Below are 26714 nucleotides of genomic sequence, written 5' to 3' on the forward strand. Positions count from 1 at the left end.
TAGATAACCCAGTGGCATTATCCTATGATACTGTGATATTTGGTATGGAAATGAGAAAAAAAAAGTCAGATTTCTGCGAATAACAATAAATTACTACTTATAATGGCTGGTGTTGCCATTCAGCAAATCACATTTAATTGGAAGGATTGGAGGAGATTAAATTACAACTTCTGGTGGAACTCTTTATGTCATATCTATAAAATGGAAAGGTTTATTGCATTACAGGGGGTTATTTTAAGAAGTTTCAGGATGTGTGGAAACCATTAACGAAGTATTGTAAAGATTAATTTAAAATTGTTTCCCTTATATTTATCAATTAAGGTGTAGGGAGGGGGGGATTTTTTATTACATGTTTTTTATGATATGATAATGGAATATATGGGAAGGAGGGGTGGGATAGGGGAAGGGATAAGAATTTATGAAATGTATCAAGGATTGTTTGTAAGTGATGTATTTATTGTTAAGGTGAATGAATATATTTTAACACAATGTAATCTTGAAAATGAATAAAGAATATAAAAAAAAATAAAATAAAAAGAAACTCTCCCTTACCTTTCAATCCCCTCAGAAAAAGTTCATTCAGAAAAAGTTCATTCATTCATTGTTCAGAAACCTTCTTGTGCAAAATTTGCCTTGTTGTTAAACCAGTCTTCTAGTTCATTCATTCATTGTTCAGAAACCTTCTTGTGCAAAATTTGCCTTGTTGTTAAACCAGTCTTCCATCCTTAATTGTAGTTTATAAATACTTTTCTAAAATCAATGTTCTGTTCATGTTCCTCTTCAAAAGCAACCACAAATAATCCAGCTTTCAGCCCGTCATAGTGCTATGTTTCGCATTCACTGCGTTTTCAGGAGCTCTTTGAGACAAGATGGTGGAAAGTGAGCATGCCAGTTGATTAGCTGGTTTGGAGATACACCCAATCTCAAGCTGAAAAGTAGGAGGAGAGACTCTCCCGACTTCAGCTTCTGAAGATGCAGTGAATGCGAAACATAGCACTATGGGCTCCTTTTACAAAGGTGCACTAGCATTTTTAGCGCACGCATTGGATTAGCACCCGAAAAACTACCGCCTACTCAAGAAGCTATTCCATGCGTTAAGGCCCTAATACACCATTGTAAAAGGAGCCCTATGTCGGGCTGAAAGCTGCATTATTTGCAGATGCTTTTGAAGAGGAACATGAACAGAACATTGATTTTAGAAAAGTATTTATAAACTACAATTAAGGTTGGAAGACTGTGGTTTAACAACATGGCAAATTTTGCACAAGAAGATTTCTGAACAATGAATGAATGAACTTTTTCTGAGGGGATTGAAAGGGAAGGGAGAGTTTCACTGATAAATGTTGAGTGATTGATAGAATGTATTTGTATTTTGTTAATATTATTATAAAAAACCATATACAGTCAAACCTTGGTTTTCGAGTGTACCGGTTTGCGAGTGTTTTGCAAGACGAGCAAAACATTTGCAAAATCGGCACCTCGGAAACCGAGTTTGACTCCCCGCGATCCGGCATCCCCCCCCGCGATCCTACAACCCTCCAGAACACCGAAATGACATCCCTTACCCCGATTGGGCACCGGCACCAGCACCAACACACAGGACATGCCGGTGCCCGAAGATCCTCCCTCTTCTGTGCTGGGCTGGGCGGTGCGTCGGAGATCCTCCCTCTTGCCTGTACTGGGCTGGAATGGGCCTTGATCATTTGCGCATGCTCAAGGCTTTCTGGTCTCGCTCTCTCCGAGATTCTCAGATTCAGAATCTCATAGAGAGCGAGACCAGAAGGCCTTGAGCATGCGCAAATGCTCAAGGCCCAGTCCAGCCCAGCACAGGCAAGAGGGAAGATCTCCGACATACCTCCTAGCTCAGCACAGAAGAGGGAGGATCTTCAGGCACCGGCACCGGCATGTCCTATGCGTAAGGGATGTTGTTTCGGTGCTCGGGGAGATGTAGGATCGCGGGGGAGGGGGGGAGCGACGTGAGCGGGGGGAGGATGCCGGTTTGCAGGGGGGAATGCTGGATCGCAGGGGGGGTATGGAGCAGCATCGGTGGCCTCAAGTGGGGGGGGGGGATGAAGCAGCGCCAGTAGCCTCGGGGGGAGGGGGGTTGGAGGTGGAACAAATCAAAGCGAGTTTCCCTTACTTCCTATGGGGAAACTCGCTTTGTTATACGAGCAATTTGGTTTACGAGCATACATCTGGAACAAATTATGCTCGTAAACCAAGGTTCCACTGCATTAACTTAATAAATGTTTGAAAAATTAATTTATTGGAGTCTTAGGGCTCCCTTTTACTAAGCTGTGATAGCGAGCGTGCTAAATTGCCACGCACGGAGCATTGAGCTGGCATTAGTTCTAGCCACGTAGCGCGGGTTTAGCATGCGCTAAAATTCTGCGTGCACTAAAAACGCTATCACAGCTTAGTAAAAGGAGCCCTTAGTAATAGCGGGCATTGAATGGGTATATAATAAATATGCATGAGAGAGATCTGTTTACAGTAGATGTATTAAGCACATAAGTCATTCTCATGCTTGTTCATTAGGGATATCCAGAAAACCTGGTCTGTATGCAGCCCTTGAATACTAAACTTGAATAAAAACTCTGTGGGGTCCTTTTATTAAGGTGAGCTAAATGCTAAGATATCCATAGGATACAATGGATGCCCTAGCATTTAGCGTGCGCTAATCTTTATTGCACACTAAGTTGGTTAGCGAGCCTTAATAAAAGGGCCCCTGGTGTTAGAATAATATATATTTTAGGGAGAGGGATTTATGGAAAAAAATATCACACATTATAACTATTATTTTATCTACCTTGTAAACACAACAATGTAAGCTGACCAATGTCAGCTGACCAGAAATTAAATCTGTGAACCTTGTATTTACACTAATGCTCCATGAAGTAATTTACTGTAAATCACAAAACCTTTCTCCATCAAAGACAGTAAGAAAGTGCACTTCTTCCAAAGAAGGTTAAGGCTTTGATTTCATTGCTGTTATTGTTCTTCCATATGCAGTAATGATTTGACCACTATACTATATATAAGGCTGATGTAATTCTTTGGAACAAATAGCATCTCAGAAGGTGGTGTTTTCGAGATGTGATCAGTCAGAAGCTGCGTAATTGTTTTATTTAGAACGCTGCTTTGCACAAAGAACAGCAACAAAAGACATCTGTTCACATGAACAATGCATCTCCTTTCAAACAAACACACACAAAAAAAGCAACCACCCACATTCAGCTTTCAGGGCTCCTTTTAAAAAGGTGCGCTAGCGTTTTTAGGGTATGCACCGGATTAGCGCGCGCTACCCGAAAAACTACCGTCTGCTCAAGAGGAGGCGGCAGCGGCTAGTGCGCGCTATTCCGTGTGTTAAGGCCCTAACGCACCTTTGTAAAAGGAGCCCTGAAAGCTGAATTTGTTAACATGAAAGAAAGAAAGGAGTGGTTTGTGTGGATCTTTGAAAGTAAAGTCCAGCTTCACAGAACTAGTATAGGCATTATTTCTCCAAAGGCAAACGTTTTCACATGGATGGAGATAGCGTTTGAGCAATAGACAGATTTGTTGTATTTATTGATGGGTGTTTTTTATGTATCAGAAAATCTCAATAATCTCAAATCTTAATTCTTTATTGTCTTTATTCTATAAACAGGTCCTAGCTCCTAGGCGTTGTTGAGCATGGTTGTCATCCGCTAGGCGCTGTTAACAGAATTGTGCCTAGCAGCAGTGGCGTACCTAGCATATGTGACACCCGGGGCCCATCATTTTTTGGCACCCCCCCATCTGTACGAAAAACATGATTTATAGTAACAAGCCCACACGTCACACATGAGTACCTAGGAAAAGGCAGCATCTTATATATTGCAGTGAGCAGTACATCAATACATCCATTGTAAAACTAAACAAGCCAGACTAGTACAGATCAATCCTGCACAGTCAATCGTAACAGAAAACCATGTGTTTTCGAACACACAGAACACAGAAAACACTTTTGCCTAGTATGGAATATGTAATCACAAACTAACCCCTCCCCTTTTACAAAACTGTAATGTGGTTTTTAGCCATGGTGGTAACAGCTCATATGCCAATGCTAAAAAACGCTCTACAGTTTTATAAATGGGGGAGATAGAATAAAGATACTTAGACAAAGGTTAAACTGAAGCATCAAGAAGCTGGACTCCTCATACAATGCAACACCACAGAAATAGCGATACATCTCCCCTAAAGCAAAAAAATAAATAAATATCATTTTTTTTCTACCTTGTCTTCTCTGGTTTCTGCTTTCCTCATCTTCTTGTCACTCTCTTCACTGTCTACCCTCTCTCTGCCTCTTCTATATGGCATCTTCTTTCCTTCTATTCCCCTTCCAGAAACCTTGTCTCCCCCTTCCATCGCTACCTTCACCCCCATTGGTCTGGCATCCATCTTCTTCCCTTCCCTCCTCCATTGGTCTGGCATCTCTCTCCTCTCCTTCCCTATCCCACACCCCCATGGTCTGCCATTTTACTCTCTCCTCTCCCTTCCCCCCACTTCCATCAGTATCTGCCCCCTTTCTCTCCCTCCAACCCAATTCCATGCAGTATCCTTCCCCTAATGTCTCTTTCCCCTTTCCCTGCAATTCCATCAGCATCTGCCCCATTTTTCTCTCTCCACCATGCTTCCATACCATCCTGACCTCCTTTCTCACCCTCCACACCCTTCCTTACCACCCTGACCCCCTTTTTCTCTTTCCACCGCCCTGCTCTGCTCCTTTCTCTCTCCATCCAAATCAGCAAAGTCCCGGGATGACTACTTCTGCTGCATCTGCTCCAGAAGAGGTAAGTGACATTGGAGGGGGGCTGGGCCGGCAGACGCAGGGATTTGCTGCAAGGTCCCGCGATGACTGCAGCTGCCGGTTCACCCCCCCCCCCCTGCAACTTCACTTACCTATTCCGAAGCAGAGGCAGCAGAAGTAGTCATCGTGGGACCTTCCTGCACTTCATCGTGGCTGCCGATTCTGCTCTGGAATAAGTATGGCAGCCGCGCTGAGGTGCCATTTTGAGCAGCGTGGAACGTTTCAGATCCGGCTGGCTGTGCACCCCCCGCCCCCCTCCCTTAGTACGCCACTGCTTCAAACCTAGATACCTCAATTCCACCATCATTCACAAAAAAATTTGATATTATGATTGCTTTAGCTATTCATCACATTATATGTAACTGGAAGAATAATTCTAAACTTAACTTTCATGAATAATTTCTGTACCATTAGAAAATACGAAGAAATAAGAGCGTTCAAACAAAATTACATTTCCAGTTTTACTGGGAATGGGCTCTTCTTGATGCATTCTGTAAGGACTTGAATATTAATCTCTGACTTGTGAGTTTGCAGCTTAATTGTGTATTGTTTTTGTCGTATAATTTGTTGTGTACTTTTTGAAAATTTAAATAAAATGTTGAAACAAACAAAAAAAAATCTCAAAATGTTTTTCATAATCGCAGATCTACATGTATGAAAAATTGACAAGCCTAGATACCCATTTCATCATCCATCATTCCCCATCTGCTGCCAGAAATAACCATACATTCCAGTGTTTAGAAAATTATAAAATATCTGGAATATGTTACATAGTAACATAGTAGATGATAGCACATAAAGACCCGAATAGTCCATCCAGTCTGCCCAACCTGATTCAATTTAAATTTTTTCTTATTAGCTATTTCTGGGCAAGAATCCAAAGCTCTTCCTGGGACTGTTCTTGGGTTCCAACTGCCGAAATCTCCATCAAAACCTACTCCAGCCCATCTATACCCTCCCAGCCATTGAAGCCCTCTCCAGCCCATCCTCCCCTAAACGGCTATATACAGACCGTGCAAATCTGCCCAGTACTGGCCTTAGTTCAATATTTAATATTATTTTCTGATTCTAGATCCTCTGTGTTCATCTCACGCTTCTTTGAACTCCGTCACCATTTTCTTCTCCACCACCTCTCTCGGGAGCACATTCCAGGCATCCACCACCCTCTCTGTAAAGTAGAATTTCCTAACATTGCTCTTGAATCTACCACCCCTCAACCTCAAATTATGTCCTATGGTTTTACCATTTTCTTTTCTCTGGAAAAGATTTTGTTCTACGTTAATACCCTTCAAGTATTTGAACGTCTGAATCATATCCCCCCTGTCCCTCCTTTCCTCTAGGGTATACATAATCAGGGCTTCCAGTCTCTCCTCATATGTCTTCTGGCGCAAGCCTCCTATCATTTTCATCACTTTCCTCTGGATTGCTTCAAGTCTTCTTACGTCTTTCGCCAGATACGGTCTCCAAAACTGTAAACAATACTCCAAGTGGGGCCTCACCAATGAACTGTACATGGGCATCAACACCTTCTTCCTTCTACTGGCTACGCCTCTCTTTATACAGCCCAGCATCCTTCTGGAAGCAGCCACTGCCTTGTCACACTGCTTTTTCGCCTTTAGATTTTTGGACACTATCAACCCCAAGGTCCCTCTCCCCGTACGTTCATATCAACTTCTCACCTCCCAGCATATATGGTTCCTTCCGATTATTAATCCCCAAATGCATTACCGTATTTTCACGCATATAACGCGCGTGTTATACGTGGTTTTTACAAACCGCGCATAACCTTGCGCGTTATACACGTGACCGCGTTGTACCAAATTTTTTTTACATAGTTCCCCCCCCCCAACGTCCGGTTCACCCCCCCGCAGGACCGCTCGCACCCCCACCCCGAAGGACCGCTCGCACGCACCCGCACCCACACCCCGAAGGACCGCTCGCACACACTCCCACCCGCACCCGCACCCCCAGCCTGAAGGACCACTCGCACCCCCACAGCCTCCGGACCTCCCCCCCATCATGTAGAAGCTCCTACCGGTGTCCTGCTGCTTCCTCTTGGCGGTCCCGGCCCATCTGTGAGACCTGCACCTGCGCTGCTTCCTCTTCCGGCAGTCCCGCCCTTTCTCTGACGTCAAGCCCTCTTGCCCCGCCAACTCCCCGACTCCCCGACACCATCGGGGCAAGAGGGAGCTCAAGCCCTCTTGCCCCAGCCAACCGCGGCACCCCCGACACGATTGGGGCAAAAGGGAGCCCAAGCCCTCTTGCCCCGCTAACTCCCCAACTCCCCGACAATATCGGGCCAGGAGGGAGCCCAAGCCCTCCTGGCTCTGGCGACCCCCCCCCCCCCCGCTAGTTGTTCGGGCCAGGAGGGAGCCCAAGTCCTCCTGGCCCTGGCGACCCCCCCCCCCCGCTAGTTGTTCGGGCCAGGAGGGAGCCCAAACCCTCCTGGCCACGGTGACCCCCTACCCCCACCCCGCACTACATTACGGGCAGGAGGGATTCCAGGCACTCCTGCCCTCAACGCAAACCCCCCTCCCCCAAATGACCGCCCCCCCAAGAACCTTCGACCGCCCCCCCAGCCGACCCGCGACCCCCCTGGCCGACCCCCACGACACTCCCATCCCCCCTTCCCCGTACCTTTGTATAGTTGGCCGGACAGACGGGAGCCAAACCCGCCTGTCCGGCAGGCAGTCAACAACGGAATGAGGCCGGATTGGCCCATCCGTCCCAAAGCTCCGCCTACTGGTGGGGCCTAAGGCGCCTGGGCCAATCAGAATAGGCCCGGGAGCCTTAGGTCCCTCCTGGGGGCGGGGCCTGAGGCAATTGAAACGGGAGTTGCTTATGGACCAGAACTGCTACCCCCCTTTGACGAGTGTTATAGGAAGAATAGTATACCTCCCCCCCCCAGTCCCTCCTAAGTTTCTCATGTTCTATAGATGTGAGATGGGTCTCTTGTAGGAAGGCAATGTCAATATGTTCCCTGCGAAACCAGGAGAGTATTTTTGTCCGTTTGACCGGGGAATGGATCCCATCCACATTAAGGGAGGAAAGTTTTAAATTAACCATGGTCCACCCACCAAGGAACAATTGGAGCAGAAATGTCAGTCAAATAAGAAAAGAGGAAGAGCCCCCCAGCAAGGCCCTCTCTCAGTAAACCACCAAAGATGGTATGTACCGGCAAATTAGAAAAAACTGGTGCTCTCGAAACTCCATTCATACTTCCCCTTACATACCCCTCCCGACACACTCCCCCCACCCCCCTTCTTCCCGACCACCCTCCCTCAAAATACTCCAACCTTCCATTACCCAACCCAACCAGAAAACCATGGTGTAACCAGAACCCCTTACCCCCTCCCCCCCAGAAAACAAAGTGCAGCATGATGTCCGTACAGTCAGCACAAGAATAATAAATGTAAACAAACACGCTCCAGCAGGTATAGGGCAAACATAAAACCTAGCAAGGACTCCCCAGCAAGCTGCAGAGCAAGAGAGTCAGACCCCTTGCAATGTGGGAACAAATCCGGAGCCCACTTAGAGGACTCCCCATGTACAGGCAACAGGAAGATAGCCGCTGGTGTGATTCTGTCCATAAGCCCGGAGCAAGGAGCGAAGAGAAACCTCTATCAGCCAGCACTCCGCAAGCTCAACTCAAAGGAGTCCATCTCTCTCTGTCCCAGCAGCAGGTATAGAGCCCGCAGTCTCCCACAGGTTCGAGGCGACAGATCAATCAGGCCTACAACGCCCCATTCCCCTCAAGGGCTGGCAGTCCCTCCAAATAAGAACGGAGCGCTGCTGGAGTGTCCATCAGGACTACACTGGTGTTGGTTTGGATGCGCACCTTAGCAGGATATTGGAGAGTGAATTTAATCCCTCTGGCATGAAGCTGTGTGCAGTAGGGCGCCAAAGCCCTTCTCTTCTCTGAGAGCCTGATGGAGAAATCCTGAAAAAGCAAGATCTTAGAACCACTGTAATCCAGGGAGCGGGCTCGCCGGTACGCCTCCAGAATGCGAGCCTTAACAGCATAATTGAGGAAGCGAGCTATAACTGGATGTGGCCGGTTTCCTTCAGCGCGTGGTGCCCCTATCCTATGTACCCTTTCCACGTGCACTGGGCCTATTGAAGATGGAAGTCCGAGGGTTTGAGGCAGCCACATGGCCACCAAATCTCCCAGCTCAGCATCACAGACTGACTCCGGTACCCCTATTAGCCGCAAGTTGTTTCGGCGGCTGCGGTTCTCTGCCTCCTCAGCCCGATCGTCCAGCTGCTGAATTTTTGTTTCTAAGGCCGCCAGACGTCCGTCCGCTGTTTCTGCCCTGTCCTCCTGTGCTGAGATCCGTTCCTCTGCCTGCTGGAGGCGCGCAGCGTGTCCCGCAATGCTGTCCTTCACCTCCTCCAGAACTGCGTGTAATTTGGATAGTTTTTCATCCAATAGTTTTGAGAGGTGGCAGACCGAAACCTGCATGTCTGCATCGTGCTGGGCCGTACCTGCATGGATCGGGCTGGGGGCCGCCATTTTTAGGGGCTGAACAGACTTCGCAGACTTTACTTTGCCAGGCCTCGGGGTCCGAATCGGCATACCAGCCGTCCCCAGCAAATCTGCACTCTTCCGAGACGCCCCAGAGAAGCAGGAGAGAACCCGACGCCGGAGGAAGCAAAATTAAGGGCGGACTGCGCCGACTGTAAGTTTGTTCGGGGGTATTTCTGCGGGGTAAAGTGGAGCTTGGCTCACCGGCGTCTGATCAGCGCGCGAGCATCACGTGACCCCCCTGCACATAGATTTCTAATCTGTATGCAAATACAGGCATGATCTTTTCATACATATAGGCCCTCTTTTACTAAGTCAAAGTAGAGGTTTCTACCACGGCCCGGAGTGCTAAATGCTCCGATGCTCATAGGAATTCTATGAGTGTCAGAGCATTTAGGGCTCTAGGCTCAGTAGAAACCTCTAATGCAACTTAGTAAAATGGGGAGGGGGATATAGAATTTGGAGGATAAAGATCACTCAAGACAGTCAGGAGTACAGATGGAATAGGCATCAGATTCAACATCAAAATACCTTTAATTAAGATAAAGATAGATAAGGAACTAAAGGAATGAACTAAGCTCCTCTGATAAATATACAAGAAAAAAAAAGCAGACTTTACATAAACAGGTATCAGTAGGCATCCATCAAGCACAAAAGAGGTGTAAGCTCTACAGTTTGGGGAAGCTTCCCCCTCGATTTCTCGGGAAAATACCCACTTTGGTAAGTATCTTGTCTTTAAGAACAGCCAACAACACAAAATGGTTACACAATAAAATTCCACTTACTAAAACTGTACTTATAGTATATATAAAAAAATTCACTATTGGAAATATTTTAAAATAAACTGTTGTATTTCATATATGATTTCCAACTGATACATAATCTGAAAACACCAGAGAAGGATGGTTGCTTTTTTTTATCCATTATGAAAATATTAAATAGTCTGAAATAAAACTAGTCGCTATTGTCAAAGAATTTCATCTTTGCTCAATGTGTCCATATGAAGAAGAACCTATTGAGCAAATATTTATCTTTGTAAAACGTACTTTACATGACAGAACACAATTCCAAGTGAAGTATTCATGTAGACATTTTTCATATTAAGAGTAGAAATTGTTGTAAATATAATTTACCTTGACAGACAAAGTGTTTGCTACTATTCCATCCACAGTGCTTTCAGTAAAAGGATCAAAATGTTTGTCGGGTCTTCTCATAAACTCTGGCTTTAGTCTGTACCCACTTTTGCCATTGTATTCATACATCCCCATATTTAGCTGCATAGACAAATCTTACCATGCAGAAAAAAAAATCAAACAAAAAGGTTGAGAATATCAATTACAATAATAATAAATCAGAATGAAACACAACTTGTTAATTAACATAATTTCTTATCTCTCATCCCAAACTTTTTATTTCCCCTTGTTCTGTTTCTGTGCTTATACAGTCACTCTCCGTTACCTCAAACCTAAAACACCGAGGTCCTTTTTGATTCCTTTCTTTTATTGGATTTTACACATCCAAAATACTGCTAAAAACATCTTTCACTATATTACCACTACAATTTGTCCTGTTTTCAGGGCAGGATTAATTCTTCAGTGGGCCCTAGGCATCCGAGTACACTGGGCCCTCTAGACCTGCCCCTCCATGGCCCTGTCTCCTCCCTGCCTCTGCCCTCCTATGTCCCCCCAGCTCCAGAAGTCCAAGTAGCACCTTCTCTTTCCTTCTTCATTATTCAGTGCAGCCAAATTTGCAGTCTTCAAAAGGCCATGGGCAGCGGTTCCAACATGCTGCCCACAGCTGACCCAGAAGCCTTTCCTTTAATGCAAAATTCCAGCATCAGCGGAATGACTTGTGGGTCAGCAGCGGGCAGCAAGTAGGAACCAATGCCCACAGCCTTTTGAAGGCTGCGAGTTCAGCTGTGCTGAATAATGAAGACGACAGGAGGAAGCAATACTTGGACACCTGAAGCCGGACACAGAGGCAGGTATACTGACGTCGTCAGAGCAGGTAGCATTCTGGGCCCCCCTGAACTCTTCGGGCCCAAGGCACGTGCCTACTTGGCCTACCCTTTAATCCTGCCCTGCCTGTTTTGTCTGAGCATGAACAATTTGCCTACTCAGTCTACTGCAACCTGCTACTCCAGCATAACACATTCATTCAAGATTTAATTTCACGAAACCCTGATGAAGTAATTGAAACATGGAATTCTTGTTGGGAGGGGTGCAACTAATTTTTCAAGGAAATTCAGATAAGTTATTTACTATTATTATTTGAAAATTTGCAAATTATAGGGTCCTTTTATTAAGGTGCGCTAACCGATTTAGTGCTGGTAAAAATTAGTGCATGCTAAATGCTAAGGCGCCCATAGAATATAATGGATGCCTTAGTATTTAGCACGTGCTAATCTTTAGAGCGTGATAAATCGGTTAGCGCGCCTTAATAAAAGGGCTCCTATATGAACTTAGTAATTGAAAATGAGTTGGGAAGACTGTCACCGTAAAAGAAGATAAAAACATGAGATCAATAAAGAGTTAAGCTGTGCGATACAATTATTATTGTTTCTAACAGCATTCTGAAGATCCTGCAAAACTGCACTGTTTCATATAGTTTAGGCATGACATTAACAGCAACCATCCAGCAGATGCAAATGCTCATCCTACATTGTGAAAGAATGTGTGTAAATCATTGTACATTACCGCGGCCTTGCATTGATCAGAGATGGACGTATCTCTTCACTGGATTGACCTGAATTCAAGTTGGATTTTATTTGACTTTTCTGCTAGGTTTCTATCTATTTTGTTTTTTGTTTTTATCCTTCTATATATTCAGTTTTGGTTTAATTCTTCTCTTATTTCAATTTTATTTTATTGTGGTTTTTCCCCCTCCCCCCCCCCCCCCCGTTAGGGTTTATTTAATTTTGCTGAGAGGGGACATGATCAAAACATTCAAGAAAATGAAGGGAATAGACTTAGTAGATAAGGACAGGTTGTTCACCCTCTCCAAGGTAGAGAGAACGAGAGGGCACTCTCTAAAGTTAAAAGGGGATAGATTCTGTACAAACGTAAGGAAGTTGTTCTTCACCCAGAGAGTGGTGGAAAACTGGAACACTCTTCCGGAGGCTGTTATAGGGGAAAACACCCTCCAGGGATTCAAAACAAAGTTAGACAAGTTCCTGCTGAACCGGAACGTACGCTGGTAAAGCTAGTCTGTTAGGGCACTGGTCTTTGACCTAAGGGCCGCCGCATGAGCAGACAGGGCACGATGGACCACTGGTTTGACCCAGCTGCGGCAATTCTTGTGTTCGCTCTTTCCTCCTCCCTATTTTATCCATATTAAAGACACTCCTGGTTTAGACTGTGAGTCCATCTGGAACGTAGTTTAATATGTCTATTTTATACTGAATGCTGACCTTTGCTACTGTGTGTTTAAATAGACCTGCACGGCACTGCTTTTATTCCTTACTACTAAAATTGAGATGTTTGCATTTGGATTCTTCATATTTCCCTCCTGTGGCTTCCTTAACTGTTTCTTTTTGCATTTGTTCAACACTTCTTCAAGAAAATCCCTAGATGCCCTAATTTGCATGCCATGGGAGCATTAACTTATTTTGTTATGTTAATAAATGTTTAATATGGTGCTTTAGTTAGACTGTGAGCCTTTTTGGACAGATAGGGAAGCTTTAAGCACCTAGTGTTAACCGCCTTGACCTGACAATAATTGTGAGGAAAAGCGGTATATCAAATAAACTGAACATACATGTAATTGTGCACCCTACTCACAATCCATTGACATTCCACCCATGTGAATGTTCACCGCAAAGTATGCACTATCAAAATGTGGTGTGTACTTGCTGGAAAACGGCCATTGACATAAATAATTGACAAGAATACAGCCATTTACGCATGGTCTTGCTGCCTAAATCTAGGTGGTTTCTTATAGAATTACCTCTCACATCCAATCAATTGATTGGCTTTCTTTTGCATAAGTTTGCTCATCTGAAAAGAGCCCATTAGATGGACATTTTTTGAATAAACAACTACCAGTATTCCTTGGTGATTTTTCCTTATGTACAGTCCGCTCAGTCGGGCCAACAAAGTGGCCAGACTTGTATCTGGCACGCTGCCCAGGTTACTCTTCTTCATGATTAAATAAAGAGGAACTTACCTATTGTTTGAAAGTTCAGTGCTACCATTTGACAACCAGCATTCCAGAAGACCTGAGGCATATAATTGGAGGAATCTACCCGAGTTCCCTTTGGATAGATTCGGCTGAGCTGCATTTTGTTATATCTGCAGAGCACTAGTTAAGAGACAGCACAACTTGACACAATGGGAGTGAGTGGCACAGTCTTTAGAGCTACAACCTCAGCACCCTGAGGTTTTGGGTTCAAATTCCATGCTGCTCCTTGAGACCCTGGGCAAGTCACTTAATCCCTCATTGCCCCAGGTACATTAGATAGAGTGTGAGCCCACTAGGATAGACAGGGAAAATGCTTGAGTACCTGAATAAATTCATGTAAAACCATTCTGAGCTCCCCTAGGAGAATGGTATAGAAAACAGAATAAATAAATAGTGTGAAAAGTTGCAGCCTATGATAACCAGAGCTGGTATTGTGACATCACAATGCCTCATTCCATCAATTCCTAAGAGTCAACCTCATCAGTGATGTCACAATGGCTTGATTGCTCTATACTTGGCTCACTTTTACTACATCTTGATTTTTAGAGTGGTGCAGTGGTTAAAGCTACAGCCTCAGCGCCCCGAGGTTGTGGATTCAAATCCCATGCTGTTCCTTGTGACCCTATGGGACACTGCAAGGCCACCCAACATTACACATACACCCAAAGTCTGAAAAACAGAAGACACAGAAAAAAAATTGGAGAAAAAGCCTCAGTTAAGCTTCATATGGCTAAAAAAAACTCCACTTATGTGTCTTTACTATATCAAAAACAGTGGTGAAAAAATGAAGCACAGTAGCAGCCCCCCCCAAAACACCTCACATCCAGCATGCCAAAATCTCACACACAAACATTGTGTGTAAAAAGATTGCAGTCCAGAGGCACAGTCAGAAATATTGCAACTTGAGCAAGGAAAAAAGAAAAGCTTAGATGTCCACGAAGTTCCAGCTGTCTCCAATCAGGCTTACTCCCAAGCCCCACTACCCGGGCCTCATGGGTAAACAGCCCACCTGACGGGGAAATCTCCGTTTCGCTCTTGCTACGTCAGGGGTGAAAAACTTCCTGCTTCCAAGGCAATCCACCACAACCCTCCGTGCAAATCCTTCACAGATTTCACAATCAATGCAATGCTGGCAGCATCTTTTCTACAGAAAGTAGCGATGACAAAGCAGAGATACAGGCCCAACTATTCATAGTACTCAACTGAGATCAGAACTGAAAACAAGTCAGATTATGGGTTATGATTAGCTGTAAATGTGAAGAAGGAAATAGACATAATTCCTTCTGAAACTGAACTGAAAATACTCTGATTTCCAACTTTTCATATTTCAAATAGAGGCTGTGTTAGCTTTTTACTTTGTGTTAAGTTGGCACAAAGAATTCATGCTTGGTGCCTAGGCTAGGGTTGACAACTGGTTCCAGATTTGTCCAACAGGGTAGATCCAGTACTGGGTGTACCTCACTGTATGCTGGAACGTGTAGTCTTACTTTTCTTGGAATCGAGTTTGGAAACCTGGACTGGATCAAGTTTATTAAAATTTTGGTAGCCCACATTATGATAATAACTTCCTAAGTGGCTTACGATCTAAAATTTTTAGGGATAGGAAAAGGGGTTATGTGATTGCAAACAATAACCTTGCCATAAAACCCTGGAGCAAGCTGACAACCCTAGCCTAGGCTCATCTATTCTGTTCCATGCAACTGATATCATAACATGAGCTGGCTAAATTTTATCTATCTAGTTTAAACAGGTGCATTAATTAGGGGTCAAAATCCCTATCCCATTTGGTACAAGCTGGAACAATTCATTTATGAAATAAGCCTTTCCAGGCTGAGAAAACTGGACCAACTTTAATTTTGATGCAAGTGAAAACAAAACCCCACTGGTATAATGAATTCAATAGTTTATCATCTCTTGGATATTGGAATTAACTGTAAAATTTCATTCAAAAGAAGCCTGTGACTGGCATAACAAAGTACTGTAAGTAAAGACAGAGTTTTTTCAGACCTACTGAAATCTTTTGAGAGAATCAGCTGAACTACTATATTCCAAAGTGACTGGATATATTTGCATTCTCCTTGACTGTATACTTCAGAGAATTCAGGCTCCCTCTTACATCAGCATCTCCAGCATAGAAACTTCCCAGGCTATTTTCAATCAACGCCGGGCAGTGTGCTGTTTGCCTGGCACCACTTTTCAACCCGGTAATTCAATGCCAGGCTGTTTCCAACGACCGGCACTGAACATTTGGATTTTTGGGGCTATGCTAACTTTTATCTGGCTTAGCGAATCTTCAGCTCTGGCTGATTAAGTTAATAGCGGGCAAAGACTGGACTGCTATTTATGTGGTCCGATTTGTCCGCTAAATTTGTGGCCAACCAGCTAAGTTGGCTGATGTAGCTGATTAGGGGCTAGCTAACTGCAATATGCAGTGGAGATAACTGGCTATCTCCTGCTGAATATTAGCAGTTAGCTGGCTAAATGCTATTTAACCAACAGCATGACGTTCTTGGCAGGTGGTTCCTTTCATCAAAATCAAACTCATGTTATATATTCAATGCAACAGTAAACTTTCAGACTTTAGAAAGATGCATGACATTTCTTAATTCAAGGATACTCCACAAATTCTACTGGAGACTTTGTAAGTTGTTCAAGGCCTTTGGTTTCCACAAAAGAAGACATTTCAAAACTCTTGTTACGTTCTGGAAGAAAGAAAAAAATATTAAGAAATTCATTTGATGTGTTTAGCACGATTCCCCTCCAGAGAGGGAACCTGGCTCTGTCGAATTGTTTCTGCAAGAAAGACATTCCCTTCCTCTCTTGTACAAGCACATATTGTACCAACAGGATCATTGTGGACTTCACTCATCAAGACTTAAGGTCAACAATTTTACCCTCTAGACCTGTTGCACTTTGCTCTATTTCTCTGTCATACGCTTTATCCAGCAGTTTCTCTGCAACATCTGCTATGCTGGGTAGACTGTATCCTGGTCTCAGTGACTGAACCATATTAATGTTTTCAATCAGATGGAAAGAGTTTGCCGCATAAATAAACTGGGCAATTTTTTCTTTTTTTTTTATAATCTTTATTCATTTTTATATCTTATAACAAGTATATCAATAAATTGACAATTGAAATTAAGTACATCACTTGAATTTCTTTCATATTTAACAGTAATATGTAAAATTTAACCCCTTCCCACCCACCCTTACCATAACATAAGTGAAATACAGAGTAAATGAATCATTTTACAATATAGACATTACTTAAAATTCTCTAAAATTCATACTTATTAATACCTTCCCCTCACCCATCAAAACTTTTCCAACCTTATTTACCTCCCATCGTTTCCCCCCCTCCCCCGGACGTGCATATTATCTTATGACAAACCATAACTATAGAGAGTCTACAAAGGACATCAATGGGCCCCAAATTAATTAAAAATTTTCATTATTCCCTAATATGGCAATTTTTCATCAGTTACCTCTTTTTTTAATCTGTGGGATTTTTTTTTTTTTAAATCAGAAACTTATCTATGCTGGTTCCTGGATGGTCATATTTTTTCTTTCTTTTAGGTGATATGCTGTGGATATGTAATGTATATCATGTAACTGAAAGACTATCCTGGACAGATAACTCTGAAATTGTAGAACAGGAGGTTGGCAATCTTGAAGGATATCATCTACCTACCATTCTCTCTGCAAGAAACTCCCCAACCCCTATAGGTCGCATTTGTTATGTCTGTCCTAATTAGATTGTAAGCTCTTCTGAGTAGGGACCATTTATTACATGTTGAATGTACAGCGCTGAGTATACCTTTCAACATTATAGAAATGATAAATAGTAGTAGTAGTCTTCTGATGCTGTCAGTTAAGATTAGTTGCGCAGCGGGCTACATAACATATGTATGAATGTAGCGAGTTATCCTGTAGAAACCTAATGCTCATGGAATGAGGATTTCTGTATAAAGAAAAGGAAAACAAAAGTAGTATTTATGAACATAAAAAGGTTATGAAGTTCCCTGGAAAAGAAGCCCATAATGTTATTAGCCAGATAGATTGGGGTATCTCAATCTTTATCAAGATGGAATAGACTTTCCTAAAGGTCCTGCACTATTAGTATCTAGAGACAGGGTTGATGGACCATTGATCCGACTCAGCTTGACACATCTTAAATCCTTAAATATACTTGGTTTAAGATAGGTAAGTATGAGATTCTCTTTGTCTTGTTGCCACGGTTATCGGAACCTCACATTAATCTGTCATTTTCCCACATAACTTCATGGGAAAGCAAATGTGCTAAACAAATACTTCTGTTCTGTGTTCACAGAAGAAAATCCTGGAGAAGGACCGAGATTGTCCGGCAAAGTTACACGAGAAAATGGAGTAGATTCTGCGCCGTTCACGGAGGAGGGTGTTTATGAGCAACTTGAAAAACTGAAGGTGGACAAAGCGATGGGACCAGACGGGATCCATCCCAGGATACTAAGGGAACTCAGAGAGGTTCTGGCGAGTCCTATTAAAGACTTGTTCAACAAATCTCTGGAGACGGGAGTGATTCCTGGGGATTGGAGGAGAGCGGATGTGGTCCCTATTTATAAAAGTGGTCACAGGGATGAAGCAGGAAACTACAGGCCGGTGAGCCTCACTTCAGTTGTTGGAAAAATAATGGAAGTGTTGCTGAAAGAAAGGATAGTGTATTTTCTTGAATCTAATGGGTTACAGGATCAGAGGCAACATGGCTTTACAAAAGGTAAATCGTGCCAAACGAACCTGATTGAATTTTTTGATTGGGTGACCAGAGAGCTGGATCGAGGACATATGCTAGATGTAATTTACTTGGATTTCAGCAAAGCCTTTGATACAGTTCCTCATAGGAGGCTGTTGAACAAACTTGAAGGGCTGAAGTTAGGACCCAAAGTGGTGAACTGGGTCAGAAACTGGCTGTCGGACAGACGCCAGAGGGTGGTGGTTAATGGAAGTCGCTCGAAGGAAGGAAAGGTGACTAGTGGAGTCCCTCAGGGTTCGGTGCTGGGGCCAATTCTGTTCAATATGTATGTAAGTGACATTGCTGAAGGGTTAGAAGGAAAAGTGTGCCTTTTTGCAGATGATACCAAGATTTGTAACAGAGTAGACACCGAAGAGGGAGTGGAAAATATGAAAAAGGATCTGCAAAAGTTAGAGGAATGGTCTAATGCCTGGCAAATAAAATTCAATGCAAAGAAATGCAGAGTAATGCATTTGGGGATTAATAATAGGAAGGAACCGTATATGCTGGGAGGAGAGAAGCTGATATGCACGGACGGGGAGAGGGACCTTGGGGTGATAGTGTCCGAAGATCTAAAGGCGAAAAAAACAGTGTGACAAGGCAGTGGCTGCTGCCAGAAGGATTCTGGGCTGTATAAAGAGAGGCGTAGTCAGTAGAAGGAAGAAGGTGTTGATGCCCCTGTACAGGTCATTGGTGAGGCCCCACTTGGAGTATTGTGTTCAGTTTTGGAGACCGTATCTGGCGAAAGACGTAAGAAGACTTGAGGCGGTCCAGAGGAGGGCGACGAAAATGATAGGAGGCTTGCGCCAGAAGACGTATGAGGAGAGACTGGAAGCCCTGAATATGTATACCCTAGAGGAAAGGAGAGACAGGGGAGATATGATTCAGACGTTCAAATACTTAAAGGGTATTAACGTAGAACAAAATCTTTTCCAGAGAAAGGAAAATGGTAAAACCAGAGGACATAATTTGAGGTTGAGGGGTGGTAGATTCAGGGGCAATGTTAGGAAATTCTACTTTACGGAGAGGGTGGTGGATGCCTGGAATGCGCTCCCGAGAGAGGTGGTGGAGAGTAAAACTGTGACTGAGTTCAAAGAAGCGTGGGATGAACACAGAAGATTTAGAATCAGAAAATAATATTAAAGATTGAACTAGGCCAGTTACTGGGCAGACTTGTACGGTCTGTGTCTGTGCATGGCCGTTTGGAGGAGGATGGGCAGGGGAGGGCTTCAATGGCTGGGAGGGTGTAGATGGGCTGGAGTAAGTCTTAACAGAGATTTCGGCAGTTGGAACCCAAGCACAGTACCGGGTAAAGCTTTGGATTCTCGCCCAGAAATAGCTAAGAAGAAAAAAAAAAAAAAAAAAAAAAATTTAAATTGAATCAGGTTGGGCAGACTAGATGGACCATTAGGGTCTTTATCTGCCGTCATCTACTATGTTACTATGTTACTTCCTTTTGACCTCAAGGCTTCCCCCTACCCTTCCACAAGTATTTTGCATTCACCCTAACCATCTTGAACCTCCTGGCTTCTTAAGGGCAAAGACATGCAGTAGCCAGTGGAAACAGTAATTGCATTAGGTAGTAAGCAGAGGGACCGAGGAAGTGCATGTGCGTAGCTTCTTTTGCTCACTTGCAATCCAGAAAGAATTGAGGCATGTGAAAGTGCATCAAAACAAAACAGTGCTTGCACTTTGGGCCAGGTACAATAAATGGCGCCTAACTTAGTAGGTGCCTAGCAAAGTGGTAACTGCCCCATGTCATAGAAACATGATAGCAGATAAAGGCCAAATGGCCCATCCAGTCTACTTATCCGCAGTAATCATCATCTCTTCCTCTCTCTAAGAGATCCCACGGTCTCTTGAATTCAGCCACAGTCTCTGTTCCCACCACCTCTTCCGGGAGACTGTTTCACGCATCAACCACCCTTTCCATAAAAAAAATTTCCTCAGATTATCACCTCTTAATTTCATCTTATGCCCTCTCATTGTAGAGCTTACTTTCAAATGAAAGAGATCGACTCATGCACATTTACACCATGTAGGTATTTAAACGTCTCTATCATATCTCCCCTCTCTCGCCTTTCCTCCAAAGTATACAGATTGAGATCTTTAAGGTTTAGTTTAGTTTAGTTTAAGTCTGTCCCCATAAGCTTTATCATGAAGACCACACACCATTTTAGTAGCCTGCCTCTTGACCGTTTGTAGAATCCGCCTAGTAGCACCTAAATTGACTTAGGCACTGATAGGTATCATAATGTTAGGCAGGGTTTTATAGGCCTAATATACTAGTGCCTAATTCAATCCATGCCCAAACTCCACGCCTAACCATACCTTTTTCTGTGTAGGTGACTCGATGTACACACCTACTACAAGGTGGTAAGAGCCTATTGAGCTTGACACCTACCAGCTAATTAATTTTTTTAAATTCAATTTTTAATGGTGCTTTCACTTAGCAGCGTCAATTAACCTGATTAAAAAAAATTAATTTAGGCGCCTAGATCAGTAGGTGACCCAATCTAGGCAACAACCAGTAGGTGCCTTTATAGAATCAGGGCCTTCGTGTCTGCTATTCCCATCACCTATACCAGGTCCAGCAGTGGCCCAGTGCTTTGAAGCCCAGAAGAGCCGCAGTTCACAGCAAGTTAAGTGGTAGGAGTATGGTATGTGTGAAAATGCAGAGGTAAAGGAGCAAGATTCCCAGACTACCCAGCATCAATATTCTCAATTAAAATTTGTGGGTTTTTGAGTATGTGGTAGAGGCAAGGGTTGTTCCCTCCTGCCCACTCACAGTTGGGGTTTCAGTGCATAGACCATCCACCCTACTCACCAGATCTTGCTCCATCTATTTTCTGTTTCCAGACCTTAAAAAGAGTTTGAAAGAACAACTATTTTTGAGTGATTCTGAGGTGACTGCAGCAGCGAAGCAGTATTTCAGTGACTAGGCATCAGAGTATGTTTTGGAAGGGTTACAGAAACATCAGACATGATGTGCCAAGTGTGTTGAACTTAGAAGTGAATATGTGGAATAACTTGTAAGTTTCATGGCTCTACATCATTCCCTTCTTGGTTGGGCTGAGAACTTTTTAACACTGCCATAAGGCCCTAGCATAATTAGGCCCCCAAAAATGTGCAATCACTTGTGCTTGTACGGCTTTGAAATTATAGTTTTGAGACTGGCCATGAAGCTTGCAAACTTATGGGGGCATTATTCCAGTGGGCCTGCAGACACATTTTCAAATGGACACATTTGTGTAGATTTTCCATTTGTCTGCTCAATGAGGCTCCTGTTTCTTTGCAAACATCTGCACATGTGGTGCTTTTTGCAGAAGAACTTTCTTGCACTCTTTTACAGGTGATGATTTTTTTTTTTTTAATCTTTTTCCGGATATTTCAGGAATGCATATCAATGATGAAGCTGACTGTAGTGCTCTTCGCAGACATCACACATGATAAATACTATGAAAGACTACAAATCTATTCTTGACCCGAAGACCATCCTAAAGGGGTGGAGACATTCCCTCTGCCCTTGAGGCATTCCCCTACAGAAGTTTCAACCAGTTTGTTCTTCTGGCTTTTCAAAGGCTCACACTAAACAGGAATCTAGATGTCAACGGAATATAAATCTTAAAGAAATATATATATTTCTGGCTCTTCAGTGCCCTGATTTTCTTATAAAACTTGAGGACGACTACTGAATCTATATGGTATTCTCATTGATTTATGGTGCTGTCTAGTACTGTGCTCTATTATACAGTAAGTAAAGAGGCATCCTAAAAGATAAATTATCTGAGACTGGCCTTTGGCTGAACAAGGCACAATATCTAAATTATATACAAATGCACGTCACTGCCATATAAGAGGCATGAGCCATGTGCACAGATACAGGACATCGATATCAGTGCATAGCTGTTTACTTGAGCAATTTTTTCTGGCATATTGTTCTTCTCACAGAGTGGCAGGATCAAAGTCCCGAGCTGCAGACCTGGCTCATCTTGAGCGGTGGAAACCTGGAGGTAAAGCAGATGTCATCCAAAGCCAAGGCCCTGCACATAAATTAGTCAGTAGTAGATGAAGATCAAAGCCTACACTAGACCGGGAATAACAGGAGAAAAGATGGACTTCTCCAAGCAAAGCTAAACAAACTCCTGCTCCTTGAAAGTTAGTAGTTGCCTCTAAGCTTATATATGCCATTTAGAGTCTTAGGATACTCTAGAGATCTTTCTATATTGCAAATGTACATTTATATTCAGGGGTAAAGGAACACCATTTATGTTAGGGGGCTACATAAATGACCCTATACTTGTGTCACCATGCTCAATAATTGCTGATGTTGTTTGGGGCAAAACAGTGAATGGGCTATGACCCAAGTGGCCCACCCATTCCGATGCCTATGATATTGTATTTTGCTATGATAATATAATAGCAGATGTATTTGTTTTTTTATTAGCATATACTTGAATTCCTGCCTTCTGTAATTAAACCTGAAAGCGGATGGCAAAAAAATATTCATAGTTGTTCAAACAGGATTGTGAGCAATTGCAGAAGGATTTTGAGAGCTAAGCACTGAAAGTATTAGGTGCTCAGTTACCGTATTTTCGCGGATATAACGCGCACCTGTGTAAAACGCGCACAGGGGTATAGCGCGCAGAAATCACGATGATATGTACCAAAACTTTTCTATACCGCGCTCAGGCATATAACGCGCATGATGCCCGATGCTCCTTTCGCCCGCCCTGACTTTCCGTGCGCTGTCCCGACTCTCCGTTCACCCCCCCTGACTTCCGTGCACTGTCCCCCCTTGAAGTCCTGTCCCCCCTTGAAGGTCTGTCCCCATCCTGAAAGCCTGATGCCCCCCCCCCCGACGTCCGATACATCCCCCCCCCGGCAGGACCACTCGCACCCTCACCCCGAAGGACCGCCGACTCCCCAACAATATCAGGCCAGGAGGGAGCCCAAACCCTCCTGGCCACGGCGACCCCCTAACCCCACCCCGCACTACATTACGGGCAGGAGGGATCCCAGGCCCTCCTGCCCTCGACGCAAACCCCCTCCCCCCCAACGACCGCCCCCCCCCAAGAACCTCCGCCCGTCCCCCAGCCGACCCGCGACCCCCCCACCCCCCTTCCCCGTACCTTTGGAAGTTGGCCGGACAGACGGGAGCCAAACCCGCCTGTCCGGCAGGCAGCCAACGAAGGAATGAGGCCGGATTGGCCCATCCGTCCTAAAGCTCCGCCTACTGGTGGGGCCTAAGGCGCGTGGGCCAATCAGAATAGGCCCTGGAGCCTTAGGTCCCACCTGGGGGCGCGGCCTGAGGCACATGGGCCAAACCCGACCATGTGTCTCAGGCCGCGCCCCCAGGTGGGACCTAAGGCTCCAGGGCCTATTCTGATTGGCCCACGCGCCTTAGGCCCCACCAGTAGGCGGAGCTTTAGGACGGATGGGCCAATCCGGCCTCATTCCTTCGTTGGCTGCCTGCCGGACAGGCGGGTTTGGCTCCCGTCTGTCCGGCCAACTTCCAAAGGTACGGGGAAGGGGGGTGGGGGGGTCGTGGGGGTCGGCCAGGGGGGTCGCGGGTCGGCTGGGGGGGCGGTCGGAGGTTCTTGGGGGGGGCGGTCGTTGGAGGGAGGGGGGTTTGCGTCGAGGGCAGGAGGGCCTGGGATCCCTCCTGCCCTTAATGTAGTGCGGGGTGGGGGTAGGGGGTCGCCGTGGCCAGGAGGGTTTGGGCTCCCTCCTGGCCCGATATTGTCGGGAAGTCGGCGGTCCTTCGGGGGGGGGGGGGGATGTATCGGACGTCGGGGAGTCGGCCGGGCAAGAGGGCTTGGGCTCCCTCTTGCTCCGATCGTGGATGCGGGTGCGGGTGGGAGCGCGTGCGAGCGGTCGTTCGGGGTGGGGGTGCGAGCGGTCCTGCTGGGGGGGTGAATCGGGCGTCGGGCGGGGTGGGAACTATGTTTAAAAACTTTTCTATACCGCGCTCAGGCATATAACGCGCGAGGGGTATGCGCGGTAGGTAAAATCGCGTATAACGCGCGCGTTATATCCGCGAAAATACGGTACACTCTTTGGCATTAGGAAACAGTATAAGTGGACATCTTTTCTAATTAACTCATTCTGACCATTACAGTAGATTAAATTAATTGTCTCTTATACCTAATATATCAAAATGTTTAAAACACCATGGCAGACAGTAGGGCTAGTGAATCCATTAATGGCACTTCCAATCTCATCATCTCTTGTTCTGTAATTCTATTGCTTTCACATTTGATAGAACAATCACCATTCTCAACTAATTCCAGGCTTCTGCTAGCATTCAGCTGTGGGACCTCCATCTCAGTGGCTAGGAAAGAAAATTTGCAATCCAGAGATATGATCTGATTTCACTACCCAAAACACAGGGGAAAAATTTTTCTTTGGGGTTGATATTCAAAGTGATTTAACCAGGCAGGAAAAGTTCCTGTGCAGAGCTATTCAGAGATAGTCAAAGGCCCTTAACTGGATAGTGCAGCTGAACATCCCCTCTAGCAACCTCAGCTGAAACCAGCTATGTTGAGGTGGGTCTGGGGCAGAGCCAGCACTAATACGGATACAAAGGGATGCTAAAGAGGTCTCAGCCCAACCAACTTCCTAAATTCTGAATGTTATTTTGTCACTGTGGCTGAAAAAGTGCCCAATTTGCAGAATTGTAATGCTATGTTTTGATATTGTCTCAGATCACTGATTGAATCAAGTCAACGAAAAGTGTGGAATATTGAAATGTGGGACTCTGAGCTGTCATGAAGTTCCTATTCCTTCAGAAGAAAACTCCAAAGGACATCCATGAATGTATGATGCAAACATTGAGTGACAAATGCCCATCATACTCCACAGTAAAAAAGTGGCATGCAAACTTTCAGCATGGAGATTGAGACTGAAGATGCAGTAAAGTCTGGAAGGCATAATTTGATTGTGTACATCCAGAAACAATCCACATAAGCTTTAAATAAGTCTGGACCCAACACAGTCAATGTTCAATTAAAACATCTTCCTCAGGAGTCCAGAGGAACCTGTATTTGAAAAATGAAAGCCAAAGGTGGATGTAAATGTTTGATTCCTGATGTGTTCTCCATTGTCTAATGGGTTTCATACTTTTGGACTATTATAACTCTATGCATAGTCTCTCTGGCTCTGCTACAACTTCTTCAAAATGCTAAGATGCTTCTTCTCTTCCAATCTGGCACTTTGATTCCACTCCAGGAGTCTCAAGCAGAAATAAATCCTTCCTTTCTCAAAACCAATATTTACCATAAACTGCTCCAGTATTTTGTTCAGGCCTTCAGATTACAAGCAAATCAAACTTCTTAGATGCCATTCTTGCCTGAAGCAGGGTGAAAGCTGCAGAGGAGCTTCCTCCGACATCAGAGGGAAGGCTTCTGGGACAGGCCTGGGCTGTGCTTGTAGGAATCACTGCCCATGGCTTTGTGAAGAGAAACGACTGTGACTGGAAGGAGGAGGGAGTCAGCCAGAAGAAGGGAGGAATGGAGGCACATACTTGGGGCACAGAATGGAGGGAGGGAGGGAGGGAGAGAGAGGGGTGTATTGGGACAAGGAAGGAAGGGAGAGGGTTGTGTTGGAAAACCAAAGGTAGAACGAGGAACCCCGTTCATAAGTACGAGTCCGATATAAGTTTGATGTTCATAAAACGGGGACTGCATGTTCATGCAGATCTGCCCTGAATCCTATTCTACAAAATGCACACTTAAATTTTAAGGTGCATAACTCAAAAGGATCATAATCATGGGAAAGGCAAGGGCGAATCAGGGATGTTACTGAAATTTAGGCACAGTTATAGAACAGGGTCATTTACATGCCCAGCTTCCATTAGTTGTGTAGCAAACACTATGCACAAAAACCTGAAAAATCCACTGGTATATAATGAACTGTAGCCAAATAAATCAGGGAAAAGAACCACCCAATAATTGTTTTATATTTCTGTAGATGCCCTCAGATATAAAACTCACCTATACTGACAGCACCTTGGCCCTTATGACTGTCTAAAAGGTAAATCTGCAAGTTTTTCTCATTCATTGAGCTTATGGGCCAATGAAACAAACTATGCTCAAAGGGCCGGATTCTATAAATGGAGCTGTTCCATGCGGTTGTTAATCAACCACTAGGCACTGCTTATAGAATCATACCTAGCGGTGCCAAAGCAAACTTAGGCATCACTAGGTGTCATAGAGGCAGGCGATGGTACATTAGGCCAGGTTTTATCAGGCCTAATTTACTGGTGCCTAACTCAGAAGCCTATTGATGCCTAAGTCAACCACACCTAGGCTCCGCCCCTAACCATGCCTACTTTTCAGGTAGCTATCGTTAGGCATCAGAGGGTGCCTTGATTTAGGCATCGCTAAGCGCTGCTCCGAGTTCTGCCCAGAACT

General features: G+C 44.5%; 1 protein-coding gene across 11 annotated transcripts in view; it reads right to left on the reverse strand.

Moving 5' to 3' along the window:
* PLCB1 (phospholipase C beta 1) overlaps nucleotides 1-26714 on the reverse strand; it is a 1208816-nt gene that overhangs the window by 378376 nt on the left and 803726 nt on the right. For all 11 annotated transcript variants that reach the window (XM_033937380.1, XM_033937379.1, XM_033937383.1 and 8 more), the window contains 3 exons: nucleotides 16150-16234; nucleotides 13518-13642; nucleotides 10487-10641 (listed from right to left, as the gene is read on the reverse strand). In XM_033937380.1, the coding sequence (XP_033793271.1) occupies nucleotides 10487-10641; nucleotides 13518-13642; nucleotides 16150-16234 (365 nt within the window). The remainder of the gene's footprint in view (nucleotides 1-10486; nucleotides 10642-13517; nucleotides 13643-16149; nucleotides 16235-26714) is intronic.

This window comes from Geotrypetes seraphini, chromosome 3 (genome assembly GCF_902459505.1).
Source record: "Geotrypetes seraphini chromosome 3, aGeoSer1.1, whole genome shotgun sequence".
Taxonomy (NCBI): Eukaryota; Metazoa; Chordata; class Amphibia; order Gymnophiona; family Dermophiidae; genus Geotrypetes; species Geotrypetes seraphini.